Genomic DNA, 13,898 nt, shown 5'->3' on the forward strand with positions numbered 1-13,898 from the left:
TTCATTCATTGTATTTTTTTTTTAATTTGACCAGAGAGATACATATATATAGAGAGAGAAAGAGGGAAAGTGAGAAAGCAAGCCATCAGGTCCAGGACTCAAACCATGGTCAGCCATGTGGGAGTGTCCAGCACCTTAACCACCATGCCTCCTGCTGGTCCCATAGATTTTTTACTCTTTTTTGAATATCATTTCATGAACATATATTGTATAACTAGTTTTTGTTTTTCAAAACATCTCTTCATTACTGGGCTTTCGAAATGATTTTCTATCATAACATTAGGAAATTTAAATTTTGTATTACTCAGTGTTTAACAGACAGCATATCAAACACTACATATCTCTTTATTTTCAAAAATAATGTATTTTGAAAGAGAGTTACAGCAGTATTGGCTTTACCTTTTTCTTATTTTAAATTCCCATACATTTGGAATTTTCAAACGAGTGCCACAATCTTTCTCTAATTTGTAGTTTTACTTTTTGTCCAGGCCCATCAAACTCCAGTGAAGAAAGTGAATCCTGGAGAAGAAAGGAGGAAAATGTTTGAGGTATAAAGACACCTGTCTGCTTATTAAAGCTTTGCAAAAATAACAAAAAAAAAAAAAAAAAAAAGAAAGAAAAGAAATCTTACAATAAAGCCTCCAAACCTTTCCTCCTTATTTCTTTAAAACAAAATACCTATAAGTGATTATTTTTTCTAGCCTCCTGGGCATACTTCTGCCACTGGTGTACTAACTTTCCTGATGAAATTGGAAAAAGTAGGAATTATTACTGATAAAAAAATATTTTCTTTCTATTAAAGGATGCACCAAAAAAGCGAAGGTTGGACTGTATTGAAAAAGAAAAGAAACAAAAGGATCAGGTAGTTTTGCTCTTATCTTTCATCCTTTGCCAAGTTGTGGATGTTAATAGTTTGATAATAGTTTCAAGGTTCTAAGAAGTTTGTGCTTAAAATTGTTACAGATTAGTTTAATGAAGGCTGAACAAATGAAAAGGCAAGAAAAGGAAAGGGTAAGAGAACAATCCATTTCCCCCTTGGCACATTTCTTCCCCTCCCCACACACATACTTTTTTTTTTTTTTAAAGAAATATGCTTTTTGCATTTGTTTGCAAAATGTATTTCATGTATTTTATATTAAATACTCGAAATGGTGTTTTGTTTGTTTTTTTCCCGAAAGTTGGAGAGAATAAATAGGGCCAGGGAACAAGGATGGAGAAATGTTCTGAGTGCTGGTGGAGGTGGTGAAGTAAAGGTAGGCATTTGATACCTGTATAGTATAACTGTATAGGTATACTCTGTTATTTTTTCCCCTCCAGTTTCACCTTGCTCTTTGAAATGTATTTAAGTGGCTTCTTTTCTGCTTGTGTGCTTAATTTTTATTTAAGAGTTTTTCAACATTTATTATTTATAAATTCATAGATTTCTTTTGGTACTTGATATAAAACTTATATTAATAATTTATAACACTGTTAAATTGCTTATTAAGTTTTGGGGCCAGCAGGTGGCATGGTGGTTAAGGGCGCTGGACTCCCACATGATTGACTGTGGTTCGAGTCCTAGATCTGGCGGCTTGCTTTCTCACTCTCTCTCTCTGGTCAAATTAAAATAAATAAAAATGAATAAAGTTAAATAAAATGTTTTTTTTTAAATTGCTTATTAAGTTTTATATGAACGCTGATATACCATTTCTGTCAGAAGAATCCTCATAAAATCAAGTATAACTTGTCATACCTCTGCCTAAACGCCTTTTGTAGTTCCATATAGCCTCAAAAATTAAATTCCCAGAATACCCTTCTTAATCTGGCCCCTGCAATCTCTTCAAGTTCATCTCCATCCATTTCCTGCCACATATTCTATGCTCTACTCACACTGAACAAATGGCCATGTTTGCAGTTTCCTTATTGTACATAGCTTGCCAAATCTCTTCTTCATATTACTCTTTAATTGATAGCTCCCCTCCTTCCATCCTCACCCTCCCTACAACATTCATGCATTTACCTAAATTTGTTCATTCAAACATTTCTTTTGGGTAAATCCAGTCTTTATAACCCTGGGCAAGTTACTTAACTTTTCTAAGCTTCAGTTTAATTTTTTAGTTTTTTCTAAGAACAATGCCTGGATCTTAACTAGTAAGGACTCATATAGTAGTTTCCCTTTCCTTTCTTTGTTCTGCCACTCCAAGTCTTGTACTTCCTCTTTTGTCACATGACATCCTATACAGATCTGTATTTCTGGTAGGCCTCAGTCTAAGGTCCTGATCCCTGATGTACACATCTAGTATTAGACCTTCCCCTTCAGTCCAGGTAAAATGTATGAATATGGCGATATAATATTTCCCTTGATTAGGTTATGTTATATGGCAAGTGGTGATGGAATAATTGCAAGAGTACATTAACATGAATGTCCTCATAGCAAGGGAAAAGGGAAAAGTCAGAGAGACATACATACTTCTGCTGATCTGAAACAGTAACGAACATTTACATGGCAAAAGTATAGGTGGCCTCTAGATGCCCACAGTAGTCTCTGACCAATAACGAGCAAGAAAGAGTGACCTTAATTATACAGCCACAAGGAAACGAAGTCCACCAAGAATCAGTGAGCTATAAAGAGATCCTGAGCTTTGGTGAGATTTGTAGGCAGGCCGATAGATTGATTTCTGCATGGTGAGATCCTGAGCTCCATACTAAGCTAAATATATCCCAACTCCTAAGTTAGAGAAACTGTGAGAAAATAAATGGATATTGTTTTAAGCTTCTCCATTTGTGATCATTTGTTACATCACAATAGAAAATTAATGTAATATTCCTCTGTATTATAACTTTAATTTGTATCATCAAATCAACTGTTGATCAAAAAGTCTTTAAACCATAAATTCCCCATCTGCCCCATCTCAATTAACCTTAATATTTAGGTATGCAATAGATATTTTTCAAATGAAATTGATTACCACCCTTACTTCTCTCTTTTCCCCAGAAGTTATGGTTTGAATAAATATTTGTTTTTTGGTTTTTTTTTTTTTTTTGAGAGGTTTTTTTTTTTTTTTTGCTATAGGGCGTGGGCACTCACCAGAAAGACAGAGAGAGACAGAGAGACAGAAAGTGAGAAATCACCCCCAAGAGGGGATTGCCACGCTGCATTCCCTTCTCCTTCATTCTCCTCTCGGGATCTTGGGCACGCTCACACACGTGCCTGGCGTGAGTTTAAGCCACTGAGTCTAGGACTCGAACCATGGTCGACTACATGGGAGTCAAGCAACATAGCCATTATGTAATTTGTTTTATCTAGACACATTTATTCTGTCCTGGATTCATAGATTTGTTTTTCACTCTCAAAAGATACAGACATTTTTCATATCACATATCAATAATTTAGTAAGAGTTACTTTTCCAGTTCTGGACTAATGTATTTGTTCAATGTTTTAGTCAGAGTCCCCAGTTCCCAAGTTGTGGACTGGTGCCAGTCAGTGATCTATTACAGCCTAGACCGTGTCCTGTTGTACACCCAACTTCTACCCACTACCCCTTCCCCACACAGCATGGGGTGGGCTTTGAGCTGCTCGTCATTGCTGGTATTGCCACCTGGGCTCCACATTCTGTCATGTCAGTGGTGGTATTGGATTCTTATAAGGCAAATCCTAATACTAAGTGACTGTTTCATTGTATATTACAATGTGGTAGTGGTGGAAATCGAGTGTAACGGGCAATGTGGTGGCTTGGTTCATCCTGGAACCAACCCTTACTCTATCCCTAGTTCACTGAGGGCTTATCTTCCATGAAGCCAGTCTCCTGCTGCTGGAAAGGTTGGGGACCACTCTTTTTAGTATTATGGTTTTAATCTTACTTTGGATTTTAATCTTACTTTTAAAACTTAGTACTTCTTTGGTGATAAGGAATGACTCAGATGTTATTTTCTCCATTCTAAAATAGCCTACCTTGTACATTACCTGGTTAGAAAGTGAAAACTTACCAAACTGTAGGCCTTTGGATGTTGTCAGATATTTTGTTTCATGTCCATGATTAATGCTGAGATTTTGATGATTGTTTTTCTTCTCTTTGCCTATTTATTTCTATGAAGTCTAAAGCAGTATTTAATCCTAAAGGTTTAGTTTTATCAATGTTATTTGATAACTAATAGGGAATTTTTCAACAGTCAGATACTATGTGCTTGGGACCATCAGATGGTATAATGGTTATGTCACTGGATTCCCACGTAGTCAACCGTAGTTCAAGTCCCGGACCTGGCAGCTTAAGACGGATGCTGGGTGCATGTGTGTATGGGCATTTGATGAGTGCACATGCCCTATAGCAAATATCTGTCTTTTAATTAAAAAAAAAAGTACTGTGCTTAACAGATTTCTACTCAATAAATTTCTGCAATGCTGACATTGAGGATTAATCAAACAATTTATTTTCCATGATTTTAAATTTTAAATTTTATGATACTTTCTGTACTTATTCCTCTTTGAGTTTGAAATATTTAACTTGTTAGTTAGACTGATTCGTGAATAGTTGGTAAGGACCTAGAGTCCCACTATATTGAGTCAACTAAAGGAGATTCCCCAAAATAAAGATAAAATGAAACTGAACATTAAGAGAACCAGTGCAAAATTACTATTAATATTATATTACTCTAAATAATTTATATATTTGACATCATAAGTATTCAAATATCTGAGTGTTTACTATCTACATCATCTAGGACTTCTTGGCTTTATCCATTATTTTTTTAAAGAATTATTTTATTGAATTTTATTTATTTATTTATTTTAATTTGACTAGAGAAGGACAGAGTGAGAGAGAAAGAGAGAGAGAGAAAGTGAGAAAGCAAGCCACCAGTTCTGGGACTTGAACTGCAGTCGGCCATGTAGGAGTCCAGTGCTCTTAACCACCATGCTGGCTCCCTCTATCCATTTTTTAATATATCTCTTATGAATATATTTTTAGAAAACTTACATAGTTCACATATGTAGTCTGATCATTGAAAGTATTGGGTCGTCGGAAAAGTCATGATGCATTTTTTGCATAGAAAAACAGGAAAATATGCCATGACTTTTCTGATGACTGAATGTATTGGCTGGCTGGCTCCACAGTGCAGTAGTTAAACACTATGCACTGGGAACCAATTCCCACATGGCCAGCCGCCATTAGAATTCTGGCCCTGGCAGCTTGAAAAACAAAACTGGGCACATGTGCATGCATGTCCAAAATTCTGACAGGAAGGAGAAGAGGAGGAAAAGCAACATGGCGTGACCATGCCCCATTGGAAAGTATTTTTTCTCTCTCTGGCAAGGTTACAGGTTCTCTAGCAATTAAAGAAGAAAAGAAAGTATGTTGGAATACTATTTAGCAATAAAGAAGGATATGTTTATCCATATAATAGCACGGATCAATCTCAGAAATATACTGAGTGAAGGAAGCCAAGCAAAAGAGTACATGCTGTATGATTCCATTTGTATGAAATTATTATTATTAGAAAAGACAGATATGTACTAACAGAAAGCAGATTAGCAATTGCTGGCACTGAGGGGTCATTGACTGCAAAGGAACATGAGAAAATTTTCTGCAGTAGTAGACATGTTTTTAATTGTGATAGTGGTACATGAATGTGTGTGTGTGTGTGTGTGTGTATTTGTCAAAAATCATCAACCTATGCTTATAATTTGTGAATTATATTATATAAATTTGTGAATTTATATACATTTGTGAATTTATATACATTTGTGAATTTATATAAAGTAAGCTTCAGTAAAGGTGATTTTTAAATATATATATATATATATTGCTTCAGTATTCTCATTTTGAATTTTCAACATTATTTTTGAGTTTAAGCATCTCTAGAGATCTTTATGTACTTCTATTTTTGCCAAAGAGGAATATTAGAACACTCAAAGTCAGGTCAAGATGATACTGGGGCCAGTAGGTGGTGTGATGGTTAAGGGTGCTGGACTCCCACATGGCTAACCACGGTTTTAGTCTCGGAGCTGGTGGCTTGCTTTCTCACTTTCCATTTTTTCTCTCTCTCCTCTCCCTGACTCCCTCCCTATCTGGTCAAATTAAAATAAAATAAATAAAATTAAATAAAATAATTCTTAGAACACACACACACAAGATGGTGGTGCTGCCATAAGATGTGATGCTCTGGTAGGCTAATCCACACAGGAAGGTTCCAGGTTTTATCCAGAGACTTTCCTAAATACACTAGAGCACATGCCCGTGATCCAGAGCTGGCCAAGACTAGGGGTGAATCACTGGCATCAAGAACCTGTTAGGAAGCTGTCTTTCTCTCTCTGTCTCTCTTGATCATGGAAAAATTAAGTAAATATGCATTTTTAAAAACTAAAGTGATGCTCAGACCAGCAGGTGGTGTAATGGTTACATGGCTGCCCTCCCATGTAGTTGACTACAGTTCAAATTCCAGTTTTGGCGATTTAAAACTCGCACCAGGTGCATATGTGGCTGTAGCGTGGACATCCCCCTAGGGGGTGATTTCTTGCTTTCTGTCTCTGTCTCTCTCCTCTGTCTCTGATGAGCTCATGCACCCTATAGCGAAAAACAAAATAATAAAATAAATAAAAAATAAAATTATGCTCTTGGGCCAGCAGGCGGTGTGGAGGTTAAGGTGGCTGGATCCCACATGCTGACTGCATAGTTTGAGTCTGAAACCTAGGGATTTGGAAACTATGCTGATCATGTGTATATGCATGCCCAAAGTCCCAAGAGAAGAATGGAGAAGGGGCTGCACTGTCGCTATCCCCTCTGGGGGTGATTTCTCACTTTCCCTCTGATTCTGTTTCTCTCCAGTGAGCACACATGCCCTGTAGCAAACTAAAACTAATAATAATTTTAAAAAAGGATGCTATTATTACTGGACTAAACTCAGAGAGTTAGCAGTTACATAGGAGATATTACCCTATTGCCCTATTAATCAAATTCTGATTTTTGAGGTGCACTTTTTTTTTTTGGAGAGATTTTTGCGATAGGGCGCGTGCGCTCGCCAGACAGACAGAGAGAGACAGAGAGACAGAAAGTGAGAAATCACCCCCCCAGGGGGTATGGTCACTCCGCAATCCCTTCTCCTCCATTCTCCTCTCAGGATCTTGGGCACGCATGCACACGCGCCTGGCGTGAGTTTTAAGCCACCGGGTCCGGGACGCGAACCGCTGTCGACTACGTGGGAGTCCAGCAACATAGCCATTACGCTAACTGCTGGTTCCCGAGGTGCACTTTTTGAGGATGTGAGGGCCCTCTGAAATTTCTTGCCTAATTTCTCACTTATTGCTAGCAATTTCTATCTCCTGTTATTTAAACATCTTTAATCAATCTGTATCTAATTTGAATTTTTTTTTAAATCATGATTTCTTTCTAAATTTGTGTGCAACTTACTGTGCCAAGGTGATGAAACAAATTATATTTCATTAGGTCACACTAAAGATCTTTTATTTGATTCTTACAGTTTTTCACTTTGTGTTTTTAGGGGTTTTTTTGGTATCTTTTCTTGACCAATCTTCTTTAAGATGTTACCTTCTTTTTTTTTTTTTGAGATGTTTTTGCTATAGGGCGCGTGCGCTCGCCAGAAAGACAGAGACAGAGAGATAGAAAGCGAGAAATCACACCCCCCCAGGGGGATGGCCATGCCACAATCCCTTTTCCTCCATTCTCCTCTCGGATCTTGGACACTCACGCACACACACCCAGCGTGAGTTTAACCACCCGGTCCAGGACTCAAACCACAGTCGGCTACATGGGAGTTCAGCGACATAGCCATTACACTAACTGCTGATCCCGAGATGTTACCTTCTTCAAGATGTTACCTCCTCTTCTTCCTTTATTCTCAGTGTTCTGTTTTTTTCCTCGCTTGACCAAAAAGTGTTTTTTTAAAGACGACCACATTGCGACCAGCACTTAGCATAATGGCTATGTCGCTGAACTCCCATATAGTTGACCGCGGTTTGAGTCCCAGACCCGGTGACTTAAACTCACACCGGGCTCACGTGCATGTGTGCCCAAGATCCCAAGAGGAGAATGGAGGAGAAAGGATTGTGGTGTGGCCATTACCCTGGGGGGTAATTTCTCGCTTTCTGTCTCTCTGGCTCTCTCTGTCTTTCTGAAGAGCGCACGCATCCTTATAGCAAAAAACCTCTCCAAAAAAAAAAAAAAAGAGACGACCACTCAGCTTTAGTCATTCCTGTTTTCCTGTTTATTTTCAGTACTATTGACCTCTGTGTTTGAGGATATTGTTTTTCTCTTCTTGGTCAAAACTTTCCACCATGACTTCTGCAGCACTATACACATTTTATTTATTTTTAACTCTTACCCTTCTCTGACAGCTCTATAGTCCATCAGTTTTCCTTATAGTTGAGTCTTTTTGCTTGAGTCCTTATGTCTTTGTCTTTATCTCTTGTTATCCTTGCAACAACACAGAGAATTTATAACTCCTTTGAGCATTTATCTTTTCATTTATTCTCGTTTTTCTAGGCTTCCTGTCAGTGTAACAGCCTTCTAACTAGGTCTTCTGCTTTTATTTCTGTTGTTTATCATGCATAATATTGATTTAATGTACTTTTTTGTTTTATTTTACTTATTTATTTATTTATTTATTTTTATTTTGGGGGGGGGAGAAGTTTTTGTTATAAGGGTGCGTGTACTCGCCAGAAGGACAGACAGAAAGTGGGAAATCACCCCCCAGGAGGAATGGCCATGCCACAATCCCTTCTCCTCCATTCTCCTCTTGAAATCTTGGGCAGGCACACATACACACGCGCCCAGCATGAGTTTAAGCCACCGGGTCCGGGACTCAGACCGCAGTCAACTACATGGCAGTCCAGCAACATAGCCATTATGCCAACTGCTGGTCCCAGACTTACTGTACTTCTTAAGAAGTGTTTTGGTATTCCACTGCTGCCAGAAAGTTTATGAATGTTTTCCGTTTGTTGTTTATTGTATGAGCACAAGTATCCAAGGCTGGTAGAGCAGAACTCTGCCAACCTTTTACAGCCAAGTTTAATGCTTACTATTTGCTATCCTTCTACTTAGTTTGTCATCATACTTCTTCCTCGCGTGACCTTCAGCATCCAAATACATATATATATTGCTTAGTTTTACTTTATTCCCTGACTCGGGTTTAATCTCTGTTACATTGATATCAAGGCCAGGTTAAACCATTTTTCCCCCTGGGCCTTTTTAGTAGGTTACTTTTGACATTTTTTCCTCCAATTTTGTGAATTTGCTCAATATGTAACCAATTTGGAGTGTCCTATTTTCATTTATTTACAAGATCGAAGTATTTTTCTAATTTTGTGGTTTTATTTGCAACTTGTTTAGAAACAATTTAAGGATAGATATCATGTTTTTGCCTCTTTATGTATACATTAGAGTAAGTTTCATCAATGTTTATTTTTTCCTATTTGTTTCATGAATTGAAGGACTTGGAATACGTTCAAAGCCATACGCAGATGATTTTGTTAAATATAATTTGAGAGTTACAAAAGCAGGTTTGGCTTTACAAGCCATACATATTTAAACTTAATAGAACAGGATCACATGAAATATATAGTAGATGCTTACTTTAAAACTTATTAATGGAGACCAGATTTTTCCATATTTACATAAATTTACTGACATGTTACTGAATTGTTATAATAAAATAGGCTTTATTGTTATTAACCACATATACTGCTTTTTGATTATTAATGGTTATAATGCATTAGGAAAACATTTTGCTTTAGTCTGTATGTTTATTAATATGTTCAAATTAGGTGATTGTGTTTTAAAAATCAGGCATTGAAATTTATTTTTTATTTTAAGAATAGTACAGGGTTTTCAGGCCTTAAAAGATAAACATTTGAGAGCTCTTTGTTTAATCCCTAGGCTTCGTTTTTTGGCAGTGGAGGGTCCGTGACTCCATCTTTTTCTTCTCGAGGACCGTATGAACATTACCATGCCATTTTTGATCAAATGCAGCAACAAAGAGCAGAAGATAATGAGGTTAAATGGAAAAGAGAAATACATGGTCGAGGACATTTAGAAAGGTAAGGCTGTGTTCTGCAGATGTTATTTATGCTTTGCTTCAGAAGAAGTAATGAAAGTCACTGTGCATATTTATCTACAGAGGAATTCCACCTGGAGTTCGTCCAGGATTTCCTAATGGGGCTGCAGGTCATCACCATTTCCCTGATGCTGATGCTATTAGAAAAACTTTGAAAAGATTGAAGGCGGTGTCTATACAAGCCAGTGCAAACAGGTTGGACTGTGATGATCCATGAATTCATCCTTGTGTGTAATTTTGTCTTTTGTCGTGTATAGCTTAGTTCCCACACTTTGTAGAAGTTTTCTTCATTGTTTATGTAGAATATTTTTTGCCTCCTGGATGCAATAATTTTCTCAGGTGCAAATTTGCCCTTTGATTACTTGATGGTAAATGCATCAGCCTGATTATTGTGACTTATTTATGTTGAGACCAAACATACTATTTTAAAGAACATGCGATAACTTTCAGCCAACATGTGGTTGTAATAATTTCATCTACTTTCAATAAATCAGAATTAAACTGAAATGGAATCATACTTCTTGCAAAACTCTATAGCATGCTTTCTTGTCTTCTTTTTCTTCATCACTTAGAAGCCCACTTTTCTCTTTGTTGTCTTAGCATGTTTCTCTTGACATTTATCTCTGATTTATACCTGTTTGTGATCCTGTTCATCAGATTTTCTTTCACTGAATCAATTTAATAATGTTAACTATCAATTGCTATAAGTTGTATAGTATTTTTTTTCTTAAGGATATGTATGTGTTTTCTTAAACATTCCCAGTTCTTCTACAGAGCATTGTGGTGAATTATGGAAGAACAGATAACGTTCATGAAAGTTTAGTTATATTGTCTTTTCCTTGTCATTTTAGAGAGAATACCATCAAGTGTTAGAAAAATCTTTATGATTCTTGCTTCCCATTTTAAAAATGATTAAAATATACTTGAACAGAGATAAATAATTGAGGTAAATATAAATGAACATTATGGATACATTCTGAATCATATCGAGAAGCCTGATGTGTGAAGCTAATTGTGGACTCTCCATTTTTGAGAAAGAAGGACTGCAGAGTCACATGCATATTTGTTGATGAATGGTGAAGCAAATTTTGTGTAAGACGTTTAAGCTTCTTTTTCACTGCTCTTTCTAGTATGTATATTTTTAAAATGAACAATCTATTTTTAGAGCAGTTTTAGGTTCACAGCAAAATTGAGCGGAAAGCCCAAAGACTTCCCATATACCTTTCCTCACACATGAATATCCTCTTTGTCAAGCTCTCATTTTCTTTCATTAACACATTCATTTCAGTTGGTGATCCCAAATTGACCCATTATCATTCAAAGTTCTTAGTTTACACTAGGGTTCACTCTTGATAGGTATGTTTTCTGTGTTTTGACAGAGGCATCCACCATAGTAATAGTATCCAGAATAATGTCATTGCCCTAAATATCCTCTGTTTTCTACATATTCCTCCCTTTCTCCCTTTTTACCCCTTACAGCACCCTTTTAATTCCTTACTGTCTCTGTAGTATTACTATTTTCAGAATGTCATATATTTGGAATCATACAGTATGTGGCTTTTCAGATTGGCTTCTTTCACTAAGTAATATGTATTTAAGTACCTCATATGGCTTGATAGCTCATTCCTTTTTGGCACTGAATAATATTTTGTTGTACGGATATACCACAGTTTATTTATCCACTAACCTATTGAAGAAAATCTTGGTTGCTTTCATATTTTGGCAATAAGCTATAAATATCTGTGTGCAAGTTTTTGGGTAGATTTAAGTTTCAACCCTTTTGGGTAAATGCCAAGGAACAGCACTGTTGGATTATATGTTTTCTAGTCTTCCTCATATAAATGTATACATGTTTTGTTAAGGTTGTAACTACCTATTTTGTTTTGGAGGCGCTAATATAAATGGAGATGTATTTTAAACTTCAGATTCCATTCATTCAATCCTGGAATATAGGAAAGTAATTCCTTTTTTTTGGAGAGGTTTTTTTTTTTTTTTTTTTTTGTTATAGGGCACGTGCGCTCCCCAGAAAGGCAGAGACAGAGAGATAGAAAGCGAGAAATTACCCCCCAGGGGGGATGACCACACCGCAATCTCTTCTCCTCTTTTCTCCTCTCGGGATCTTGGGCACGCACGCACACGCGCCCGGCGTGAGTTTTAAGTCACCGGGTCCAGGATGCGAACCACGGTCAACTACATGGGAGTCCAGCGACATAGTCATTACACTAACTGCTGGTCCTGGAAAGTAATTACTTTTGAATATTAACCTTGTTTTCTGTAATTTTTCTATAGTCACTTCTTACTTCCATGAATCTTTTGTAGCCTTTTGGTTTTTCTATTTAGATGGTCATGTCATCTGGGAATAAAACCAGTTTTATTTCTTCCTTCCCAATCTGTCTACCTTACCATTCCTTTTCTTGTCTTATTGTATTAGCTAAGACTTCAAATGCCATGTTGAAGAGCAGAGCTGAGACAGGACATCTCTGCCTTAGTTTTTATCCTAGTACGAAAGTTTCAAGTTTCTCACCATTAAATATGTTAGTTGTAAGTTTTTTTTTTTTACATGTTGTTTATGAAGTTTTATAACTTTCCTTCTAAGTTTTCTTTCTCCATCCCTTTAATTTTTTCTATGTGTTTACTTAAGGTGGGTTCATACAGATAACATATAATTGAGTATTATTTTGTTACCCACACTGATAATCTGTCTTTTAATCTATACAGTTAGACCATTGACATTTGAGGTATTGATATAGTTAGATTAATATATACCATATTTGTTATTGTTTTCTATTTGTTACCCATATTTGTTCCTATTTTTGTCTTCCACACTTTTCTGCCTTTAGAGTTTTTAGTCACATACTACATTTTCTTTCATTAGCACATCAATTATACTTTTTAAAAAAAACTTCTTTCAGTGGTTACCTGAGAGTTTTCAATATATATTTACAACTAATCAAAATCTATTTTCAAATAACACTTCTTTATCTTTAATATTCTGAAATTTGAATATGATATGCATAGATATAATTTTCTTTGAGTATTCATCTGCTTGGTATTTTCCAAATTCCCTAGAGATCTGTGGTTTGGTATCTGACATTAATCTGGGGAAAGACTTATTTAAATAATGCTCTGTTCCTTTCATTTTTTTCTTTCTAATGCTTTCATTACATGTACAGACAGTATGCCTTTTGTAATTGTCCCACAGTTCTTGGATATTCTGTTCTTTTTTTGTTGTCATTATTCCTTGCCTTCTAGTTCTGAATTTTTCTCTTATCATTCTTCAAGCTCAGAAATTCTTTTCTCAGTCTTATTCAGTCTACTGATGAACCATTACCTTTTGCATTAATTACCTTTTGCATCTATTTTTAAAATAATTATTTAATTTAGTTTATTATTATTATTATTACTATTTATTTAACTTACTATAGGGCAATTCACACTCACCAGAGAGAGACTGAGAGAGAGAGAGAAGGAAAGTGAGAATGCATGCCCTCAGGACTAGGATTCAAACCATGGTCTGCCACATGGGAATCCAGTACTTTAACCACTATGCCACCTGTTGGCCCCATGATGTTGGCATCTTAATATATTTTAAATTAATAGTCTCATAATTCCAGCATTCCTACTATATCTGGCACAAGTTCTAATTTATGTTCAGTTTCTTCAAATTCCTTTTGCTTATGGTTTACCTTATGATTTCTCATACTGGATAAAAGGAGCTTTGATAAATGACCTTTAGTAATGTAGTGGTGACTGGGCGCACTTTATAGTTCCATGATTCGGTCTCAGTCTTTGAGCCTGTGTCCCTAGACTGTGAATGTCACTTTTGTTTTTCAGGGCTTTTTTTTTTTTTTTT

General features: G+C 36.2%; 1 protein-coding gene across 1 annotated transcript in view; it reads left to right on the forward strand.

Moving 5' to 3' along the window:
- Positions 1-488: 488 nt before the first annotated feature.
- NEK1 (NIMA related kinase 1) overlaps positions 489-13,898 on the forward strand; it is a gene marked incomplete at its 5' end in the record, with an annotated part of 134,120 nt that continues 120,710 nt past the window's right edge. The window contains 6 exon segments of the mRNA XM_006161452.2: positions 489-548; positions 803-862; positions 964-1,011; positions 1,179-1,253; positions 9,868-10,028; positions 10,109-10,240. Coding sequence (XP_006161514.2) covers positions 489-548; positions 803-862; positions 964-1,011; positions 1,179-1,253; positions 9,868-10,028; positions 10,109-10,240 — 536 coding nt within the window.

Source organism: Tupaia chinensis, unplaced genomic scaffold, assembly GCF_000334495.1.
Source record: "Tupaia chinensis unplaced genomic scaffold, TupChi_1.0 Scaffold138601_1, whole genome shotgun sequence".
In the NCBI taxonomy this organism is placed as follows: domain Eukaryota; kingdom Metazoa; phylum Chordata; class Mammalia; order Scandentia; family Tupaiidae; genus Tupaia; species Tupaia belangeri.